Source organism: Zootermopsis nevadensis, unplaced genomic scaffold (assembly GCF_977971745.1).
Source record: "Zootermopsis nevadensis isolate Lab colony 2312 unplaced genomic scaffold, Znev_1.0 Znev_ptg000017l, whole genome shotgun sequence".
NCBI classification, from domain to species: Eukaryota; Metazoa; Arthropoda; class Insecta; order Blattodea; family Termopsidae; genus Zootermopsis; species Zootermopsis nevadensis.
Window position 1 is genome coordinate 14,528,701 of NW_028259149.1, and position 24,600 is coordinate 14,553,300.

General features: G+C 36.0%; 1 protein-coding gene across 4 annotated transcripts; it reads right to left on the minus strand.

Annotated features, from left to right (window-relative positions):
• On the minus strand, positions 1-24,111 carry rig (gem nuclear organelle associated protein rigor mortis). Of its 4 annotated transcripts, none has more exons than XM_022083601.2 (23): positions 24,096-24,111; positions 21,698-22,034; positions 20,921-21,146; positions 19,839-20,082; positions 18,674-18,820; positions 17,808-17,962; positions 16,306-16,471; positions 14,841-14,949; positions 14,271-14,433; positions 13,687-13,770; positions 12,947-13,055; positions 11,661-11,857; positions 11,018-11,163; positions 9,955-10,129; positions 8,980-9,060; positions 8,265-8,342; positions 7,638-7,874; positions 6,559-6,706; positions 5,154-5,411; positions 4,014-4,224; positions 2,981-3,220; positions 2,046-2,211; positions 1-706 (listed from the first exon to the last, which is right to left on the minus strand). In XM_022083601.2, exons 2-23 carry the CDS (start codon positions 22,019-22,021, stop codon positions 90-92), a joined length of 4,281 nt encoding a protein of 1,426 aa, XP_021939293.2. In that variant the 5' UTR covers positions 22,022-22,034; positions 24,096-24,111; the 3' UTR covers positions 1-89. The 4 variants fall into 4 exon arrangements, with proteins under 4 accessions (XP_021939293.2, XP_021939291.2, XP_021939290.2 ...); XM_022083599.2 differs by lacking the exon at positions 24,096-24,111 and adding an exon at positions 23,973-24,089; XM_022083598.2 differs by lacking the exon at positions 24,096-24,111 and adding an exon at positions 23,780-23,917.
• Positions 24,112-24,600: the final 489 nt, after the last annotated feature.

The window sequence follows — 24,600 nt, forward strand, 5'->3', positions numbered from 1 at the left end:
TTAGTAGTACATAAAGAATTAATATTTTATTACATGCAACATTTACCACAGTTACAGTTATTTACACTGTATGGTGAAGAAGACAGCATCTATGCATGTGATGTAATGCTCTCCCACAGAGCTTCAATCTGTTCAGACAAGTCACCACAGCTCTTTGGATCTTCATTCTTGATGTGGAAGAGGATATTCTTTATTCTGCAATAAGTGACAAAAGGATTTGGACTGGAGATGTAGTCGCTTTCAAACGCTTCTTTTCGCTGTTTAAGTTCTTCCAATCTTAGCAGAACACTATTTTTATCATCACTGTCATCACCAGCCTCTACTGCACTTGCTACATCACCAACAATTTTCTGAGATTTTGCAAATGCTGTGGCAATTTCACACTCCCATTTCTTTATCTTAACACAGTCTTGAAAATATTGTAAATTCTCCTTTGCTAAGATGGCATTTTTACCGATTTTCAGTACCTCTAATACCCCGTGCCACTGCCCAAATGATTTGTTCTGACAATCTTTGCATGCATCTGTTTCTTCAGTCACTGTCCCATTCTTGCCACTTGATGCTGATAAACTCGCTAGTTTATCACCGAGATTCTCTGAAGCCCATTCAACAACGCCCGCACAAAGGTGAGCTTGCAGACTCTTAGCTACACCTCTAAGCTCACCATTATTTTCTACACAAAATATACTCTTCTGTACAAATGGACCTGAGAATACAGAGATAACACAACTGTCAAAACACAGATATATACAACAAATTTTTGATTTAATCATTAGACATTAATGTTCTTCATAATAAGATTTCCATCTTTATTAACATCTTTTAGTCTGCTCAAATATAAATAAAATTCTTTAAGATTTTATAAAGAATTTTTAAAATATACCAATGATAAATATTAAAACTGATCTCATTTTAAAACATGTATGAAAATCTAACTGTAAAAGTGTTAAAACTGGCCTCTCAATCACGTATGTAAATATTACGTCTCTTTCCTCTGACTTTACATTAATATAGTACTGCTGGAGCACAGGATTTTTCCATCCTTCCTAAATGATATAACCACCTCACCTCTTTCCCTTAAATTAATATAAACCTTTCAGAGTTCAGTACCTGCATTGGAGCGATCATGTACAGACACTGCTCTCAGAAAACATATTTGAAAGTCTGAAGTTTAATTAATTTACTTTAAGAGATATTTGTGATGACAGAAGGTTTGGTAGCAACACACTGTAACATCATCATCCAATCACATGTTCAATTTGCACACTGTCAAGGAAATGATCTGATTGCTTGTTTACAGATCCCATCTAGTAATGACTGTATACACATTTCGGCTGCTGATACACTTGCAGCATTCCAACAGGGTGCATGGACCACGCACTGATAAGGACATGAAAGACTTAACAGAAATGAAGCAAAGCATACGGAATGACGCAACAAAACTATGTACTATAACTGTCACAGAAATATAAGTTATCAATAGCATGTTGAATAACATATTCAATTTTAACCACAAGCACTAAATTTACAGTTTATTTACACATCCGTCTAATTTGCAAGCATGTTTTATTCTATAAACAGAAGCACGCTGGTGTTACAGATTCTCAAGGTCACAGATCAACATAACAAGACAAGCTTACAAATGGTTTCTATGTACATCATGTGTGTGTGACCTTTCTCAAGTCTTTCATACCCTTACCAGTGCCTGGCTCAAGCACTCTATTAGAATGCACAAGAGAATACTCCACCGCTGATAGGCATGCTGATGTCATGGATGTGAACAATGGCATGAACTTGAAATGTACATACAAACTTCAAGCAATTATTTGCATCCTTGCACACCATTTCAGCAGCTAAAATTTTGGGTTCAATCACTACTAGTCCAATAAACAAGCAGAATTTCAGAAGAGGTTTCGACCTGACCGACCAGAGAACACATATAAATAGCATTAACCAGAAAAAATGTATTAATATATTTTTGTAGTATTAAAACTGGTATGACAAAAGGAGAAAATAAAAATATCATAATGAGAAACATGCTATACCTTGAGGGGAGAGCCACGTGCACAGCTGGAGCAAGAAGTATTCGGCAGCAGGTTGCAATTGTCTGTACTGGTAGCATGCACTCAGTGCTGCCACCAGGTGGCTTAATCTTTTGGCTCCATCACTCACACAGGAGAGAGCAAGCTCAACACTCACAACTAACCACAGCTGTAAAAAGCACATAACGAATATTGGAAAACAGATCTTGACTTGACAGATACTTGGTTTACCTAATGGTGCTTTCCAACCGTGTATGGAAGTGTGTACATTATACCATACAAGTAGGCAGGCATAGATGGAACTATATACTCAGAATGGGTTTTGGAGGAAGAGTGTCTGCTTGTGTGTTATGGATTCAGCTGGCACAGGAAAATATTTAATGGCAGACTTTATGAACATTTACAGTCCATAAAGTATGAAAATTAAAATTAAATTCATGGCGTAACAGCTCCAGAGAGCCAAAGCCGACTAACTGGCCGCTGGCCTCACGTTCACATGCCTAAGCAGAGGTGAACGATCATCCAACCAGATATAGGGTGATGTGTGGTCAGCACGATGAACCCCCAGCCATCGCTAGTTTTCATGACCGGATTACGCTAGTCATTGCAGCTCCCCAATTTTCTCATGATGCTGGGTTGGCACCGGTCCCATACACTGGTCGAAAGCTCAAGAGAAAATTTCTTCTCCCCCGAGACTCGAACCAGCGTGCATTCCGTATCGCCGTTCCGAAGCATGATGCCTCAGACCGCGCGGGACATATATAAAGTTGTCATTAAATGAATATTGCACTGTACATGCACACACAGACATGGATATGCTGGTATCATAAGCATAATTATCTTTAAAGGAGGTTAAAATTAATTCATTGTAGTAATATTTTCTCCACACCAGATGTATAAGTTACACTATTTTTACCACTACACAAGCATGCTCTCACCTTTTGCTTTGTATCAGGTGCTTCGTTTGTCCGGAATTCTTTATGCAACATAACATTAATCTCTTCTGCTTCTTCTTTACTGACATCAGTCTGCCACCGCAATACAATCAGTTCAAGAAGTGGTGTAAGTTCAGAGGGCATATGTTTGCACTGATCCAACCATCTCAGGTATAATGAACAGTCATTCTTAACGGCTAGTTCTACTATAGTTTGATGTACAGTAATCAGCAAGCTAAGGTGCTGCAAACAATGAGATTAAAAGTTAATCATTTATATTTATCAAATAACTTAATCAAAACTATAACTACTGAATCATAACCTAAAATAATACCATAATATGATGTAAACACACATACTGCCACCACACAACAATTAACTTAGCAAGATTCTTCTCTTCTTCATATATTTGTAACAACCTAAATTAGAAGTTACAGTTCTATAAAGATTATAAAATTATACGGGAAGAAGTGTGGCTCCTATTTTCCTATTTACATTTACAGTAAGCCTACAAAAAACTGTAAATTAATAAGCGCACAACATAATGGTAATTATACCAGTACAGACTACAATTATGTCAAAGTTGTAGTGTTTAATTAAACATTGCCATGAAACAGAATGCTAAGTAAAAACATTTTATTTATAAAAAGGAACCTAACAGAACTTGAATTTTTTAAATGATCTGTTACCACACAAAATTTCAACACCCAGCATTAATTTGTTCCCACCTCAGGAGTTCACAATACAGCCAAGACCTATAGTGATGTAGCCTCCAATGGCATGATGATACCAAAAACTGATCTTTTTCTTATGAAATAAGGGGCATAGGTTAAGAAGTTGATTTACATTCTCATTCATAAAGCCATGTTCACACACGGTACTAAGTTAAAAATCAACAGAATCTTGGTTGATTTATTTTCCTTTGGCTGTTTACATATTTCAGTCCACCAAGTTCAATTTATAAAGCATAACTGTCACAGAATGCAAAGAGGCTTGCTACACATTCAAACTCAGTCATTTTCTCGTGCTTTCTTACCTTAAGATGTGCATGCTCTAGGGCAACTTCTCTCGCCACATCCCAGTTCTCCACCAACAAACTCTGTTTCATACTCTGAATGGCAAGCATGGAAGCTAACTCTTGTGCACCAGCTTTATCTGCAATCATTGCTGCCAGTTTTAATGAGCTCTCGTCAGTTCTCTTTCTGATTAGCATTGCAGCCTCCATTAACTCTCCCACTGATATAAGGCTGAAATAAAAATAATTAAAATGAAATTAATATTATGTTTTAAGGGTAAAATACAATGATGCAGTATTCAAAGACAAGAATACATACATACATACACACACAAGGCATACAAATCCTGGGTGCCAGGTTGCAATAGCACCCAACATTTTCATTGTGGCACCCAGTATTTTCTGGACTAATATTATAAATAATTCCTATATTAAAATATGAACAATTTACAAATCTGCAGCTTTTAGTTCTGCTCAATCATGTAATCACAGTTTCAGCCAGTGGCTAAAGTGGAAGCCTTCCTGTTTTATGATGTGATGGGTACATTTAAAATCAGTCAGCAGAAGAATTAGGAATGTTGTTAATGGCATAACTATCGATATGAAACCAAACATGGATAACTTTCATGTGTGACACATGCTCTCTTTATGATGGGCTACTGTAGACATCTTGGTCCAAACATATACCGAACAATAATTTGAACATGTGATCAAGTATTGATCACCAATTTGAATTTATCACTTCTTACACCCTGATTTAAAGAACTAGATTGCAAAGGGAACTGTGTTTTATGACAATATGACATTTCTGGGAAAGAATGTGTACTTTGTAGGATTTGAGGTTCTCACAGAAGTGAGAACAAAGATGGTTGTCCTCTGTGTTGTAACACCATGTAATCTATCATCATTGCCTTGATGATGAAGGCAACAAGGACCTCTGAAACAATGGCAAACTTCTACCAGACTAAATGGCTCTACAATCCAGTGATAGCCATCTTCAATGTATACGTTATAGTCACTTACTGATGATAACAGATTTTAATTTTCCCCCCCCCCCCCATTATAGATTCCAAATTTTTAGAGGTCCTGTTTAAGTCTGTTGAAAAAATGTTGACTGTGTGTGTGTGTGTGTGCATGTGCACATACATGTGCAATACTCACCATTCAACAGCCAATTCATAATTGCCTTCTGATGCGAAATGCCTACCCCAGTCCCGGACTATTCTTTTGGGTGTAGGATCATCAGGTCCAAGTCTGCTGTGAGCTATAGCCAATGCTTCACGAAACAGCTGGTGGTTCACGAGTAGCTCGATGGCTTCATTCACTTTGTGACATACCAGTAAGTAGGAAGCAGCCTTCTGATACTGACCAAGTAGTACGAGTTGGTCTGAATATGCTTTGCACATGTCCATCCACAATCTAGACCATTAATAGGAGTATGACAAAAGAGAGGAAATTGCTAAGAGAATAAGTACTGAAAAATCTTTTTAGTAAACTGTTACCAAGATCACTTAGATTAGGAAATTTTGTATAATTTGATACATAAAGCAGAAACACAGATATAAACTAAGAGAGGTAAAGCATATTAGAAGCAGTAGAGATAACATTTTATTGTTACAAGATAAACAAGAAGGGATAAATCCATATCACAGGACATTATAAAAGATCTGAAAAGTAACAACACTACAAAAAAAAAAAGTTAGTGAAATGGAGGATAAAATGTGAAAGAAAATGGGATGCCTTCGAGAACACAACACGATCATTGCGGAGAGCAACAACAAGTTGAAGATATACAAAACAGAGTGAAGAAAGAATGGACACACACATAACAGTAGATAAGCACAGAGAAGGCTTTTTCTACATATAATATATGAAAACAGGTATCAAAATATTATTTATCACTAAAGTTGTGTATAAATCAAACATATTCTGCATATTAAGAAAAAAATTATATACAGAATAAACAAGGGTATTACATGGTGCATTCTAAAGTAACTTCCACTCACTGCCAAAAATGTTACTGTCATAGATGGCAATTCTGCCACATAATATCCCCATGTTTTCACTATTTCCTCTGTGTAAGTCCCAACTCATCCAGATCCATCAGTACTGTGTGAAGGTAATATAAGTGACTGTATGCTTATGACTGAATTTTCCATGTGAATCTTACTCCTGAAAGACTTCCCATTCTTCCTCTACTGAAATGGAAACTGAAGTACTACTGTAACCTCATTAATCTTCTCACTTCTGGCTGTTCCCAAAGATGAAAATTCATACTGATGGACCCAATATCATTTAATCAAGAATTGCATGGGTATTGCAATTTACCAGTGTAGCAAACATACCACTAAAACAGTTAAAAAAATTCCAACATGTGAATACACAGATGGCAGACATGTACAGAAAGAAGAGGAAACCATTTTTAAAACTGAACAAGATTTGTGCATTTACTTCTAAATTAATTTCATAGTAAAATGAAATGTAAACACTGAGCATTACAAAAAAGGTTTCTGCATACGCATTCAAAGAGATGTTTGGATAATAAAGATGCAAAACTGTAACTCACCTCTGGGAAGCCAAAGGGGCAAAAGACACTAATAAATCTGAGAGTTGTTTTCGACGTGCCATCTCCTTCAACATTTCTGTCACATTGCCCCTCCATAGTTCTATATGATGTGCCAATTCAAAGTTGCCACCATTATTATGATGTTCCACTACAAAAACATACAAGATGCAAAGGTAAAGAAATTTACAATTCTTTCAAAGCATACTTACGAAACCAAATTTGTCTGATCCCTGGATTAGTAAATGATGCTATATTAACTGAAGAGGATACACAGCAAGCATGTATAACCTGTGGCCTACAGTCCATATGTAACCCATGGATTGTATTTCTTACAGTTTGTTTGTGTGGTTCATTATTTGTATTGATAATTTTTAATTTTATATAGCAACTGTGAAAGAGTTACATGATCTTCACAATTTGCACTTTCACATGTCATAGTCTGAGTAATTAAATTAAAAATGAACACAAGAAATTTGCCTAAAATTTTGGTTACAAACCTTTATATGAAGAGACCACTTGCTACACCTAGGTACAAAAGGAAGGAAAATATTAAAAAAAGGTTGAGAAAATGTGAACTGATTTTATTTAACTCCATCTGCCAGAGGCAAAATGAAGGTAATAAGATAAAGTTGCACTATACCTCAGCATCATACCATAAAAATGTACAGGGGACATAGTAGTGAATCTTGCACAAAGGCCTTTAACTTGCTTGAAGTGAGTGGTCAGCTTCACCTCCAAGGAGAAAACCCCTGGTACCCACTCAATAGGAGGCCAGAGCCAACATGGACATGGTGGCAAAAATAAAAAAACTGCCCCCTATGGCTCACTGCTAATCACTTTATTGACTGAGCTATCATAACTTCCCTAGGAGGCAGACCACAACTTTGTCGTGGTTTTGAAAGGGAAAGTCCTGAGAGGAACGAAATAATAGTTGTCAAGCCTGTAATGAGTCACTTTGTGGAATGATCTGTCCCAGGTCCTAGAGGAATGAGAGCATAAAATAAAATGAACTGCAAGATTCAAGACTAAAATCAAAATATCCAAACTAAATAAATGTCCAAATGATGATATATACAAACCCTCTGCATCCAGAAGTCTCTGCATATCATCACGATTACCAAAGAACCCATGATAAAGTGGAAAATCTCCATTCTGAACACTGTCACAGGTGTTCAGTGCTGCCAACAAGCGATAGCAATTGCTCAAGTGCTGAACCTTCCCTTGGTTCTGCTGCTGAGATGACACAGGGAAAAATGACTTGCGAGATACAAATTTCTTTTTCTTAGAAATCTGAATTCCTGATGCTTGACGTAATTCTATAAATAAGAAAATATAATATATAACATTCTAAAATCATTCTTTACAATATTCTGCATATCCTACTTGTTTACTTAATGCAGATACAAATCCACTGTTGCAAAGCTAAGCACACTGCATAGTCAGAAATTACTCATCCTCTTAGAAAGTAAAGACAGATGTGATTATAACATTAAGATTAATCTTAAGGAAAAGGTTGTACTGAATGAAGGTGGGTGGAACTGGATCAAGTTTGTGTCAAATGTTGGGCTTTGATATCAGCACTATTAATCCATCATGTTCTGCAACAGCTGTTTGTTAGTTACATTATCAGTTTATCCTTTTCTGTTATTTTCAACAAACTAGTTATAAGCAAATACCTTGTGTCATTCTCATACTTTACTAATTACCTTTCTCACTTCTGGCAAATTCTACCGCATTATCGGGATCTGCAGTTGGCACTGCAGATACATTAACTTTCTCATCACCTTTAAAAAACAAATTAACAAAATTAGAAATAATATCTTTTGAAGAACAATCTCATAAAGTTAGTATGAATGATTCTGTGGCAGTGCTCAGTACACAGGTCAAATGTCTGACATCATTAACAAAATCTGTATCAAGAGTTATCAATTTGTTATTACATAAAAGAAACATATTTGTGTGTGAGACAGAGAGGGAGAGAGATTGTGTGTAAGAGAGAGAAAGAGAGTGTATGCATACATAAACTCCACCAAAAGCCAATCACACTGTTGGTTTAGAAATAAACACAGTAAAACCAAGTATAAGTTCATACCACATTACCAAAATATAGGGCAAAATGTTAAAAAAGGAAGAGATACAAATAATTAAAAATATGGTAAAGTTCAAGTAGGTATATATGGAAAGATTATACTAAAATTTATCCAGAGAAATATGTGATGATGTGGTTTGGATTCAAGTAGCTTAGAGCACAGTCCTATGAGTCTTTTATAAACATCGTGACAAACCTCAGGTTTCTATAAACTAGAGGAATTCTTGAAAAGTTCAGTAATCATACATTTCTTAAGGAAAATATGCAATATGAAGGATGTCAAATTCACAGTAAAAGAGTTCAATTAATATCAATAAACACTATTATTTTACCTCCTGCAGGCTGTGGCAGACTGTTTGTGTCTGGTGCTAGCACCATTTTTGGCATCTTGACTTCTGACTTCTTGTGCTTCTCTGAAAAAGAAATAAATAATACTTTCTTCATCTGCATATTTCTAACTTTAAGTAAAGGAAGATTAAGTTTTATTAGTGTGACATCAAATAATCTCTGCATTTGATAGTATAACTAATTAACACACAAACCAACAAGCCAAACTGAAATTATCCAAATGATCACAAACATCAGTTAAATGTTCATCTACTACACCACTCAACTGCCTGTGATTTTAATCATGAACGGAAGATCCTGAAAAGAATTTAATGCCCACTCCTCTTCAAACGCTTCAGTCTGCATGGCAAGGCTAGGAAGAACTAGAAAATAATATTTATCCACACATAATTCTGCAATCCATTTCTGGACATAATTTTCATCAGTGCACATCCCAGCTATGTCAAAATTGTCTAATATAACATGAATATTTTGCAGCATTGCCATATTTATAATTGCCTAATACATACAACAATGATTCATACAGAATTTGTAAATTTATGATTTATCGCTGTACAAAATTTAACATGTATCCACCAACAGTCACTGTATTGTGTCTGACCACAGCCTGGACAACCACGGTTCAATCCCCAGCAAGAGCAAAGAACTTTTTCCTAGCCCCTGCATCCAGGTTGGTTGAGGCCCACCCAGCCCTCAAACCAAGGGAACTGAAGGTCCTTTCCTCAAGTGTAAAGAAAGGGTGTAATGCCAACCACTCACCCTGACCTAGGTCAAGACTGAGTAGGAGCTATGCCCCCTGTCTTACCAAGTGCCTTCAAGGTATGCAGTAAGACAACTTTACTATACTTTAACTGAAGGCTAAATAGAGTTGGTGTAGCTGCCATCTTGAGTTACAAGGGGATAGATAAATGTGCTTGATACTTCATAAAAAAAATAAAAAAGTGTAATGCACCACTTACTTCTTTCTGACGGCAGAGCCTGAGTCTGGTTAGAGACCCTCCATACTCTGAGTGTGAAATCTGATGATCCTGTGATTATCATATCTGGGTCAAGGGGGCACCATACACAGCAGTATACAAGACTAGAATGTAAGCAGAAGTTGGCAACCGGTTGTTGACACGGCACATTCCAAACCTACGGAAACACAGGCAAAGTATAAAATCATAAATCCTATAAAACGCTTTCATAATCAAAATACATTAGCCCATCTCATGTGCATTGGTACATAAAATGCTAATTTTAAAGCTGCTATGGATATGAAATGAATGCTCTTACTTTGAAAGATGGGCCTAAATTGCAAGCATTCAATCATCAAACCTAGGAGCAGGGCATTGTGGGAGTACCTATAACCTACGTATACAGAAATATTAAATCAAAGAGAAGAGCCAACTTTCCACATTCTAAAAAGGCAGGAAATAAAAAAATTTCCCCTCAATATTCATCTTTATTCCAGTCTCTAAATTGTTCAGATTAATGGGTTACCTAAGACACTATAAAGTAATTCTAAAGAACTATCTAGGAAGAGACGGTATGGGTAACCATTTAACAGATCTTCAAAAGTAATAAATGCAGAAGGCCATCTACAAATTGATAAAATACTGAATAAAGGAATCTATTATGTGATCTGGTATGACAGATCCTTCAACATGTTTCTATTGAACCTAACTCAATTAACAATTTTAACAATGGATTTGGATATAAACATTGCCTACATAACACAATAAATATTTCACCTACATAAAATACCACACGTTGCATATGGTTGGTTAGCACTTTCATTTTGTGTTTAGGAGGCCCAAAGGCTGGCTATCAAAACAAAGAAGTTACGCATATTTTTCTTTAGTCTCTCATGTCACATACTGGTATAAAACTATCAAATGGATGTCAACCACCAAAGCCTTACCTAATCACCATTCATGAAAATCTTTCTGCCATTCAATGACACATTACCTCTGAAGTACAGTGTCACTAATTAAATGAATAATCAATCAATGTAATAGCACACACAGTTATGAAGTGTACCTGTGCTGTATGATCATATGAGACTGACACCAATTGACCTCCTATGTGGGGGCTCCAGCACATGCTTACAACTCGACCCAAGTGTCCGGTTAATGTAATACAACTCAAAGCAGGTTTCAGCTGATCTGTCTCTGCTTCTACATTGTCTGAAACATGACCCCAAAGCAATATAAAAGTAATACATTCACATTCTGGTATCAAAGGAAGTACAAAATTCACTGAATCTTCAACATGGATATTACCAATACGCCACTGTACCACAAGTCAACTCTTTTCAGACGAAGTCCCTGTGAGGAGTAAGGCACTTATCACAAGATAGGATGAGTTGGATTTCTCATATCCAGTTGTGAGTGTACTAGGGATCCCAAAACTTGTACGTCGATTAAAATGTCTGCATTATTTATTTATTTATCCTTTTGCAATTACAATACTTTCATTATACTGTATGTAAGAAAGTGGAAATTAATACAGGGCAACATTATTAATAATATTTGACCAACAACACATACCTTATTTTCCCACCTTACCTATTTGCATAGAAAATACAGCTACAGACATATGAAAATATGTTAACTGAAGTCATGCTTTGAAAGTGCTATTTACGTCCTGCACTTGAAGTACTAAAGTGTAAAACTAATCTTACCTTTAGTCAACTGTGACAGGTCAAACACTTTAATACGAGTTTCATTTGATGAAACTGCAAGCCAGTGTCGATACGGAGAGTACATAGTGTCAGTGGCAGTGCTTTCAGGGTGCCACGCCAGACACTGGATCAAGTTCTTGTGTCCAAGCAGAGTGTGGATGAGCGTGAGATGTGGTGCAGACATGATGTGTACAGTTCTGTCACAACAAACACATTAGACTGTTATTTATATTACGATGTCACTGAATTTTTATGTGTCTACAGCTGACTATACCCAGAGCCCTATTTAATGTTTTTGGGACAAAATGAATCTCAATGCTAAACCTAGAAGACTCTTATGCGAAGGACGTTTATCATCAGACACTGAAGATTGCTGTCTTCTGGGTTGTTGCGCCATGTAGTCTGGTAGAAGTTTACCAACGTTTCAGAGGTCCATCATGATGGAGGCAGCAAGGACCTCTGAAACGTCAGTAAACTTCTACCAGACTATACGGTGCAACAACCCAGAAGACAGCAATCTTCAGACTCACCGCCCTGAAAACCTCAAATTCATTATACACTGACTTACTCACATCCACCAGGGTAAATTTAATGAAAACAAAGCTCTTTATCTGGTACTGTATTCTCATGATTCAAAGCCAACTATACCAAAGGACTAAACCATTCTAAAGGAAAAATTCTTCCAATAATATTGTTGAAATATCTGAGCAAAATGTTTATTCTCTTGTGTTCTTGCTGCCAAAAACTTTTATACTATTTTTGCAGACTTTTCCTGTGTTCAGATTTTTGGTTAAAATCAAACTACAGTTTCTCTTTTCAAGCACAGTTCTTCTGCTATGTTCTGAAAAGCCAAGTGACCATCACATCTCACCATTTCAGTTACTTCTTTCCACAACTGGATTAGTACCCTTCCTATACACTCTCTGTAACATTTTGCAAATGTTGTTGGCATTCACTCAATTCCGTTAGAAACTTAATGCTGAGTCTTTGTTCTAGCAATGTATCACTCAAGTTTTTGTTGATAAACCACTGCACCAATAACGCATACTCAAGTTATACATCATGTACAAACTCAGCAGTGATGCACATTGTAGCACAGAAACAACAGTCCAGTGAACACACTGTCAAAGCAGCAAGCTAACTGACAAATTAACATATGACACTGATGATGAACACAATGTTTTAACATGTCTGAATACTTAAAAAACTGAATTTAAATTTTTTTCAGAGCACTTTAAAAAGATAAATAAAAATAAACAGACTTTGCTATGAGAACTACTACTGACCCATCTTCATTCCCCACAGCAAGCAGTGTGCAGTCTGGTTTCCATGCAATGTCAGACCTTTTACGGTTGAAATTAGGAATCTGCATCATATCCTTTAGGTTAAGTGGCTCTAGAAGATACAAGTTTTTCATCAGTTTAAAATTAATAAGTACAACACACAGTCATCTTGAACAGCTGACAGTTATTCAGCTAGCAATAACTTCCCTACTTTTATAATACCCAAATGTTCATGTTTACAGAAGCCCATCATTATACACTGTCCCAAGCAAATTAAATTTATATTCCATTTCCCAGAGATATATTACCTCCCACTTACTCCTTCAACTTCCAAGTCTACCAGTATTAAGTAAACATTACAAGCTATGGAGTTCCACACTATGTAAATTTTTTCAGCCCTTAGTTATAACATTTCCTGCAGGTCCAAATATTCTGCTCGGTAATTTGTTACCGAACATCTTCAATCTATACTCTTCCCTCATAAAACCAAGTTTCATATCCACATAAAGCAGGACAAACAACTGTAATTTTATAAACTGAGCATTTTCAGAAATACATGGGAATCTGACTAATCCCTCAACATTCTGGTATTTTTTGTCAGATTCATCATGAGCTCTGCACAACAACCATCATTCATAGTGTCATTGTGTAACTAAAGTATACATCTAGACTATCAGGCTTCAAGTTTTATCAAACAAGATTACTGTGTTCATTGTCCTATTCAGTCTCCATAAACAACTCACCTTCATCAGGGTTATCAGAATCATACTGTACAACTTCTCCATCGCCACAGGAATACAAGAAAGTACCATTTGCAACTGCAGCGCCTGCAGTAAGAAATTAAATAAAACATATATGTTCAACAAGCATAATTAACCCTTAACCTACAAGCCTTAAATATTTTTTGTATATATTCAAGGCCTAACTGAATTGAGGCATTCTATTAACAAAACCACAATTTAGAATGCTGCCACATGGCACAAAAGGCCTACATATACCCTATCTGGGTACCTTGGACCTATAAACATTAACAGACTGAGGACAGGTAATGCATTACATCCAAACAAAGTCAATGGTCATGCATCCTGATACATACTATTTCGTTCATTACTGTTAGCAAGTGATATACTTTGTTTTATTGAGTGGCTGCTTACAAATACCGTTCTTAGTAATTTCAGTATTCCCTATCTAGATAACATGAGTAAGAGCATAAATCTCTAAATTAAACTGAAACCACTAACATGACAAAGAATTATTATGAAATTACAGACATATACATGCAAATAACTGTGATTATCATAAAAGTGAATCTGAAGTAAGAAGTGACCTGTCTTGTACACTGGAGGTCCCCAGCACAATGTGTACACACTGTGATGATGGAATGGACGAAGTAATATCGGTGGTTTTCCACATGACACATCATACAGACCAACTCTTCCTTCAGATGTCCCATAAGCAAGCCACTTCTCCTTTGTTGGATGCCAGGCAAGCTGAGAGAAGTAAGAATTAAAATTCAAAGTAGTTGGAATAACAGAGATAAAAGATATTTGAAGAAAATTACATGAGAGACTTTATTTCAGTCACTAAAATTACTAGACCATGGGCTGGATGGCCAGGGTTTGATTACTGGTAGAGCTACAGATATTCCTCTCTGTACTAGAACCAGACCAATCTTGGATCCCACCCACCTTATCCAATGGGTACCAGGCTATCTGCCATGGGATAAAGTACCCAGGGTGTGAAGCTGACAACTAACCTCCACCTAGGTTATAAATGCATGGAGGTATATTTCCACTTCCCACACACTTTATGTCAAGCATCTTAACACTTGGTAAATATATTTTCAAGTTCTGTTTTCAGAAACCTACACATTTAACAAAAATATGAACATACTTACAGCCATAACCTTGCCTTTAATTTTCTGCCACAGTGAGGTGACTTCTAATGATGTAGAGTTACTTAAATTCCAAACTCGAATTGTACCATCACCACCACCAAATGCTATTCTATAGATCAGAGAAAAATAAGTTCTATAATTATTGTTCAATACACCACAACCAAGAACTAGTAAATGCTGCAATGTCAGAGTTAGCACTCGTGCTTTGTGTCTAGAAGGTCTGTGGTTCAAATTCTGACTGAGAGATCAGCAACATTAACTGACTGTGTGATTTTCCTCAGTTCCTTCAGACAAACATTGATACAGTATCTCAAAATAGGTTCTTCCCATGTTTTTACATGCTTGCAATTCATGTCACTGTCATTTCTCATTTGGTATTATATAAGTGAACCTATAGCTATGCTGAGTTAAAAGGTTTCAGGTGACAGTAAGACAAAATATGTCTAATTATTCTGTTAGAATTTATCCACTGCATGTTCTTTAAACCACAGCATTTGAGAGGTTGGTTCTACTTCCATCTTCCAGTGACAATGTCTAAGTTGAGACTTTCTCAAACAGCGGTCCCAAAAGTGTAGGCTTTTGTCCTCCCACAGGTCCCTTGAAAATGGAAGCAGAACCAACTTTCAAAATGCTGTGGTTCTAAAAATATTTAGACAAGGGATAAAATACAAAAGAATAATTGTGCATATCACTTCATTTTCAGTATCTCCCTCTGCAACTGGCAGTGGTACTGAAATTTTGCTCAACATCACTTCTTTCACCTTTTCAGGTAGGCAAAAGCCAACAAAAAAGATATGTAGTTATACACGATTAAATGCTGGTCATGGCCCAATTAAAAGACAGCATTTAATTAATGTAAGTACAATTCAACATGCCACAACATGGCACTAGGAGCCTTTAAATGAAAAGATTGTGTTCCCTACCAAAATACATCAGGCTGATAAAGGTCAATATTACAGGGTGAATTTCCATTGAATTTGAATTTTTGGTTGCACAGTGTCACACAATCTCGCTTGTGCCGGTCTTCTTTCAAGGTATTAGTACGGAAATACAATGCTGCTGTTGTGCATTAAACAAATAACACCCAGCTGCTGGTTTGAATGCACACAGCCTTTGTACAAGCATAATAATGGAGTATCATCATCGTAGGATTTGAGGTTTTCATAGCGGTGAGTCCTAAGAGTTTACTGACATTTCACAGATTCTTTGATGGAGGCTGCAAGGATCTCTGAAATGTTGATAAACTTCTACCAAACTACATGGCACTACAACCCAGAAGACAGCCATCTTCAATTATCATCATATTCAGAAATTAAGGTACGGAATAAAAAAATAAATCTAGAAAGAAAGAACACCTGATGTAATATGAAAGAAACACTAATGTTTTCAGGGAAGAGAGTATAATGGTTGTTGTGCGGGGCTGCAGACAAATTCAGAGGCACTGAGCATTCATCCTGTATATTACCTGTTGGGGTCCAATGGAGATGCAGCAACACAGTATACAAAACCTCCAAGTGTTGGGACATTAACCAACACCTCTCCTGTTTCCAAATTGCAAGCAACCAATTGTCGGTCTTGGCCAGCTGTCCATACAACACACGATGATGCTTTACATTCAGTATTGTCATGTTCTGTAAAAGAATAAGAACTGAATAAAACAATGCATTATCAATCACCTTTAGACTTTTGGTCTTTAAAAACAATATCGCATTTTAACTATGAATAATTACGGTAATTTTTGTATTTGAAAGAGAACCACAAAATAATTATAAATTTACAAAAAATGAAAATCTGTTAAGTACTATGAGAATACAAAACATAATACACATATGTAATGTGTTTTCTGGAAGAAATGATGCCAGTACTGATGTGTCACATAGGAAGGTGCAAAATGCTGAGAGTACAAACTACAGATATTTTCAATGTGTGCTGCCATGGCATTTCTAAATTGTTTCAATAATTTATGTTAAATGTATTCTTATTATGCAATTTGTATCCATGTCATGAAAACCTGATACTCTGGTTAAAAATGTCACAACTTAACAGAATTTATCATGATATCCAAGAACACTTTATCAACCAAATTTTTCAAGGGATAAAAATATGAAGTGCAGTAAAACCTCAATACAATGAAAATATAAAACTCTGAAAAATGTTTGTTCTAACAGGTATTCAAAATATCCAAAAATGGCTGAAATACATTATCTTTCAGTTCATCTCCTAACTTGTAGTAATCTAAATTACAATACAGCGCTAAGGTTTAAAACAAATTAATGCAGTTTGGGCAATATTTGTTCTTTGTTGAAGTGGTTATCATGGAGATATAAAATAATGAAAAAATAATTCAACACTGTCAGCATCTTTATCATTGTGTAAATGGAGATGTTAAAGATTTTCTCAAATTTACAAAATCTCTTGTATTTTCAGCTGACCATGTATTCACATCCATTCTGTATAAGCAAAGTCCTGTCCAGTACCTGCTGAGTGGTCTCAAGTCCCACCCAAATTCTGCCCATAATTCACTGTGCATAGCTTACAAACCCACATCACACGCTGGATCTAAATACCACAACTGGAATAACTGGACTGCCTTCATACAGAGCAGCTAATCACATCTTGTGGCAATGTTCTTCAAAACAGTGAACAATGTTGAGCTAATACATACTGTCTTCCCATTTTAGTCTTTGACAAATCAGCAGCTTCAGGGAGACATATACTTCAAGTTTCAAGCTTACATTTCATTGCCATAATTAGGAATGGACATGCTAAAAGCACAAAGCAAAATCTAAAAGATGAACTTCCATTCACTAGCCAAGTGACACAACAGGCAATGTAAAAATATGAAACTGATTTCACCAATTATCTTGCTAGCTATAATAAAGTACTCATTATAGGCACTACTTGTTCTATAATGGTTATACTGCATAAATTATAAATATATCTTCCAGTAACTTATGTTACCATTACCTGCAAGTCCATTGCCATTACAAGCTCCATTTTTTTCAGAATTAATTCTGTTGTTTACATATCCCTGAGTTGTGACATACGCAATGCTGAATAAGCCTCGAGCATGGCAGGCATGTACCAACCGCCACAATTTTGCCGTTAGTTGTTTATTCGACCTGAAAAATTTAAAACCAAGAAAATGCTTTGATTATTATTCCTAACAAAATCCAACAATTATGAATGGGTAGGGCTGTGTAATCTGGTAGAAATTTACTAATGCCTGAAAGGTCCTTATTGACTCCATCATCAGGGTGATGAGTAAGCCGTGTGTGTGGAATCAATTTTAGATACAGGAATCAGTAAGTCAAGGCAAGGCTTTGGCTGGACAAGTGGTGAGTAGGGTCAGGATCAGTTCAGGACAAGGGAGTCAATCAGAGCCAGGTGTGTGTGTGTGTGTGCATGCATTCTCCAAAATTCTTCTGGAATGAATTTTCAAAATCTCCCTATACATCCATGCTACTTTATGCCTGGGTGCACACTCCTGTCTTTCAAATAAAAGGGTTCTTGTTGCTTAGCCTCTCCAATACCAAGCACCTTTACCATGACCATCAGAACAAACATCTCAACTGTACCACTGATATTGACTGTAAAGCACAAAAAATGAGGAGATATTGCTCAACTATATCTTCTGTAGACCATCCCAAAACCAATCACCCCCTTTCCAAAGCTTAATGTCTGGAGTGGAAAGAGGGTGAAAGCTTAGTTCATGCATGTCCATGTTCATATGAAAAAAAGTTGTGTGGATAATCTGCACATGGATAATTGGGAGTTCACTCCACCAAATTTTCAAGAATGACTGTGCACCACAAAGTTTTCCAGTAGCTCACCTGACACTTGTAACCTGTTGAATATCGAAAGCCACCAGTTCTCCCCATAAAGAACTGCTTAATATCGTGTTTGGCTCAGGCCATGAAACACATGTCCAGTTCACGCCATATCCCCCTCCACCAGCAACTGAGGCTCCTAAGCGAGACCTGTTATCACAATGTCATAAATCATATGGTCACAATTTTGTCAATTCCTAGCACAGTAAACCCTGTCTGAAACAGAATTAGGAATAAACAGAACTTAGACTTATTTTAAATATCTCTGGTTATGAGAACAGAAAGTGAAAACAACCGCAAAATTATAAAATTACCTCTAATAAATTTGATCTGTTCAAGGCAGAAATGGAAATACAAAATTAGACATTATTGGCAAAATGTCTTATTGAATATTTAATGTTTTCTGTTTATATAATATTATTCGACGCCATGCTTCCTGGATTGTATCACAGAACTTGACACAAATGGCAAAAACAAAGTCTGACTGTTGACAAAATACAAACAGAATATTTTAATTGACTATGGGAAAAAGTAACAAGACTGAAGAGGAAAATCTGCACTGAAATATAAACAGTTTCCATGTGCATTCTTTATACCTTTTAATTTTGCACATAGATAAAAAATATACCATATCATATATCTGCTATGCAAGTGTTGCCATGAATATCATCCACATTACTGTCATAATAGAGTGCAGATAATATAAAAACATAAGCATATCTTTTTAACGTATGATTTTCCTTCTTAGTCTCAAAAGAAAATGTAGTGAATTTCAAACCAATTTACATAAATTCCACTATTTTCACTATTAATATCAAGAAAATGGATAACATATATTTTTAATATTGTTTTCTTTACTCTCTATTGAATAACTTGTTTATTGAAAATTGACTGCTGAGAGAACACATTGTTTCTATACATATTACAAAATGATAAAATAAATGGAATGTATAGGTTATGTATGATATATGTTGAAATGTCCCTATCAACCAATGAATAGAAGAATGGGCAGACCTCATCACTACTGCCAGGAATCAAACTGTGGCAATCAGCCTACAGGCAGTCGTTGTACTGACAGAGGTATCCTAGCATGCAATCAAAACCACTTGCACCAGCAAATATTATTTTCCTAATTTATTGTGATGTTTAGTACCTCTTTATCAATTACCTATGTTGTTGAGCACTGACTGTTTCCTGTGACAGTGGTACAATAGGAAGGTTTAGAACTATTTCATAATGACCATCCCCTCCTGCTCTCCAGATATATACAGATTTCTCTTTAGCTCCAGAAGCTAGCAATATGTCATCCTGCAGCTCATTTGGCTGCAAGATGTTGTAGCTGACAGGACACCAAGCTAAGGACACAACTTCTGAATCATGTCCTCGCAAACGGTGCAGCATCTTTCCATTATCTAATGGAGAGAATAATATAAATTGCTTATCACATGAATAAATATGTCAACTTCTATGAGACTGGAGTCAATACAAATGCCATGATCACAAACACAGAATACACACCTGATTATACAGATTAATAAATGGGGAAGAATGCAAAAATAATAGGAAGACAATATTAAATTATCTAATTTTAAAATCACAAAGTACTGATGCTTGTAATAGAGTAATAATTGTATTGGCTATAAATGCAAAGCAAGACAGTAGTAAACTGTCTTGGGTTGTGAAACATACAACCTTTATCTATCTATCTAAGAATAATTTCTAAAATATAAAGGGCACCACAAACAGGCAGATAGAAACATGTTCAATGACAAAACTGATGAAAGCTTAAACTATATTTAAAAGGTTTCCCAACAAAATTTCTCATTTCTTCTATACATTTCTCAACCTACATGTCACACCAACATAATACCCTTCATTTTACTACTGACCTGCATAAACCATAAAGCTCATCATGCAATATCCCAATATGTACACTAACTTCAACCCTCTTAGATCCAAATATTTTCCTGAGCACTGCTTTCAAATATTTGTAATTTATATGGGATGGCTTTCCAGTCTTGCTGTCTCTGTTTTCATGACTAAACAGCAGCCTGGCACTGATCTGTATAAAGTTCTGGGCCTTAAGATTTCCTAAAATATTGGCCAACCAGCCCACTATAACATGAAGTATACCTTCCTTTGGAAACAAGACTGTTGTAACATGTCATTTATGTTCTTCTCTCAAAGTAAAAAAAACATGTTTCATGACCATACAAAAGAAAATATATACCATAAAAATGTGTATATAACCTTTCAAACTGACTGTGCAAACAAGTCCAGAGCGAGTGCCCATAGCAATAAGGTCTCGTCTATGAGGGCAGCAAGCAAGGCAAGTGGGAACCAATTTGCCAAACTTATACTGCTGAGTCGTGTTGCTAAACAAATCCCAACACACAATCCTGCCAGGTTCATCTGCTGATACAACTAGGCTGGGATCAAACTTTGACCAATCCATACAACAAACCTTTGAACCTTCCTGTAAAGAAACAAACAATGTACCATTATTGCTTGGAAGAATCTAATTTACTGTATGAAATGAGTTAGCCTCAAAACAGTATCTATTATGCAGGAAAAAGTCTGTAGGATTTCCTTCCACCCAGAATTACCTGTCCACTACAAGAAGAAATTTATATATATAATGATACCTTCTGACTTACACCTACATTTATCCAATTTTCTAATCCCTGTTTCTATGTATTATTACAATGCATGTTACAGACAAGGTAAAAGTGGATTTAACTAAGTCAGATTTGGGTCCAACAGCAGTTGTTTGCAAACATGATAATGAACATCTGGGTTTCATAACAACAGAAAATTTCTTGTAAGATTCTTGGTTTTCATGTCAGTGACAATGTTGATGGTGTTCTTTTGGGTTCTGAATTTTACTGGCCAGTCCACATGGAGCCAAAACCCAGACAAACACCATCAACAGGAAATTTCTTGATCATCTAAACAACTGCTCAAAAAAGATCCTGTATGGTGATTTGAATTAAATGTTTAATAATGGCATAATAAAGCTTAATATACCACATGGGAACTGTGTGCTAATAGTGGTGACAGTGTCTCCAAACTCCAAACTCTTATTACAGAGTCATCACCCGCAGATGCTAGGCAATTCCAGTAAGTGTCACTACTCTCTCTGCTCGTAGAGAAAGCGATAACAGTGACCCGTTCCTTATGAGCATTTGGGATGATAGATATCTGAGGTGTACGAATTCCTGAGTTTCCAGGTAAATGTCTTGCAATTACAATATTGCTTCTAGAACCATAAGCAATTGTACCATCTGCTGCACAAGCAAGTACATTGCTTAGATACCAGTTGGGTGATGGAGGAAGAGTCTCTTCATTCATTATGATTCAGTTCCTACAACACAAAAAAAAAATACTTATTTGCATTTGGGTTATGAAAAAATATTGAACTTTCCTTGTTTCCACTCCTGAATGATGTCACTGTGCTCTGGTGGACTGTTTTACAACTGTTTTGGATAATTAGGTTATCTTAAACTTCAAGAAGAAGTAAATAAATACAGCACAGCACTAATATTTATCTGGGCCATGAAGCAGTGAGAAAGTCCCATGCTTTGATTGATTTGCTTCCTTGCTAACCATGCATCCACTGGTTACAGTGCAGAATTCTCTACCAGGTGGCCTGGAAATATAAACATCAAAAGCAGGCCACTGTTCACCTTCATAAGGAGATGGCCAGGTTATCTGAGACATCTGCATGTTAACAAACAACATTTTGTCATCATCCATGAATGGGAACAAGGTTAGCTACAAAATACCATGAATGCTTGAAGATTTCTATAAACAATAAATGAACTTATGTTTCAGTGACCTGCGAGGAAACCTAATAATCTTGTAGGATTTGAGGTTTTCACAGCAGTGAGTCTGAAGATTTCAGTCTTCTGGGTTATTGCACCTTATAGTCTGGTAGATGTTTCAGAGGTCATGTTGCCTCCATCATCAGGGTCATGAATAATCTTGTTTCCCATACCTAGTAACCCCACTTCCTCTCTAATCTACTCATGCCCATCCAGAAGATAAATATCACATCACCACACATGGATGCACTTACAAGAGATAATGGTTCTAAAGTATGCCATAATTGTTTATCTGAATTCACATATTCTTCAATTTTGCTAGACCGAACATAAACTGTTCTAATCATATCTAACCATCAGCAACCAAACACTTTATGCATAGGTTCTAACCTCAAAACAATCACAATTTACCAAACACACAGACCCTCTTTATATAAAACCAAGCAAATAACTATGAAATAAGATTCAATGCAATACATGTCAGCTTCAGCTTCTTTATAAACACAGCATTTAAGAATATACTGTCATTACATTGGTACTTTCTATTATAGAAGCAACATTTCATACAAGAACTGTAGACATGTTTACAATCTCCTGCATACTGAACATCATCTGTCTGGGTATATAACATATCAGTTACAGTCATACTGTTAAAAATTAACTACTTTTCACATTCACCATATTACTGTTTGCACTGTGACAGTAATAACATTATCACAATTGTATATCTAAAAACTGAATAGCAATTTGGGGCACTATACTGAATCATGCTCTCACTACAGAAGTTAATATACAGCCCATGTCAATAATAAAAATAACAGGCTTTTAAGTATGTTATAATGGTTATGTCAAACAGTGTTACCTTCCATACAAACTGTCTAATTAGCTTAAAATTTAATGGAAGGAAAGACTGATCCAAATTCCTTTCAAATGGGCACAATGAACGTTTTCCACGAGATAAAAGCAACTAAAGGCGAAGTTATAACTACATTTACTGTTATGTACTTACCTGAGAATATGGAGAAACTTTATCCCCGTAATTTGTATGCCTTCAAAGTAAGGTACTATTCACAAAAGTAACACTACATTTATTTCATACTGGTTACTCCATGTTACTCTACCAACAATTACAAGGCTATCCTCGGCCTCAGGGTACTGTAGTAGTCAATTAAACCAACTTACACGGCTGGTAGCCCGAGAAGAATTCATTATACTTAGTCGCCGTGAAAGATTCAGATGATATATATTACAAGACTTCTGATACAAATATTATTAATATACTTACAAAGTCCGATTACTCACTCGATGTACCTTATCTTTCGTAAACGAAATCTTGGGATTACAATGCTAATTTAAAATGTGTACATCAACTTATATTATTTTAGCAACCTCCTGGCAACTACTTCATGTAACTAACCAAAAAACTAACCTAAAACGTTGAAGGAAAAGTTCAAAATGTAAAGGCATTTTACACTTACTAGTATTGACACTCAGGTAAAAGTCACATTCACTATAATATAAAATATGAAGAAACAATTACTATCTGTACATTTCGAAAATACGTTCAAAGAATTATATTATTTGAAACATGAAACACCTACCAACTGTTCCACATAAAATATCACTAGCACCGGGATTACTTTTCATTCCGTTGGTGCCACTGCTACCTATTTAAATTCACAAGGGAGAATACAGAAAAGGTTACAGGTTTTAGGATATGACATTCATATGTAGGTATTGTTTGTGTGAGATTCTCATCCCGATATTTCGGCATGCAATATACAAATTTAGTTGGAATGTTGGAAATACTGTCTAATTATAATCCACTGAAGACTAACAACTTAACAGTTTGCCTTTATATTTCAGTTTTTATCTTTTTATAAATCGTAAATTCTTCTCTTTTCTAATGTAACGTAAAAAAAAAAAGAGTTTCGCCGGCGTTGCTCAGTCAGTATAGGAACTGGCTACGAACTGTAAGACCGGGGACAAAGGATTTTCTTTCCTCTGCGTCCAGACCGGCTCTAGGGTTCACCCAGACTCCTATCCAATGAGTATTGAGGTCCTTTCGAAGAGATAAAGAAGGCCGGTGTGTGAAGCTAACCACCC

Bases quoted from the DNA above. Each gene is read 5' to 3' on its own strand.
- rig (XM_022083601.2), bottom strand. From the start codon at position 22,021: ATGAATGAAGAGACTCTTCCTCCATCACCCAACTGGTATCTAAGCAAT. The intron at 6,707-7,637 runs GTTTGTATATAT...ATGTTTTTGTAG, and splicing joins GAGACTTCTGGATGCAGAGG to TGGAACATCATAATAATGGT. The intron at 707-2,045 runs GTATAGCATGTT...CTGTATTCTCAG, and splicing joins CACGTGGCTCTCCCCTCAAG to GTCCATTTGTACAGAAGAGT.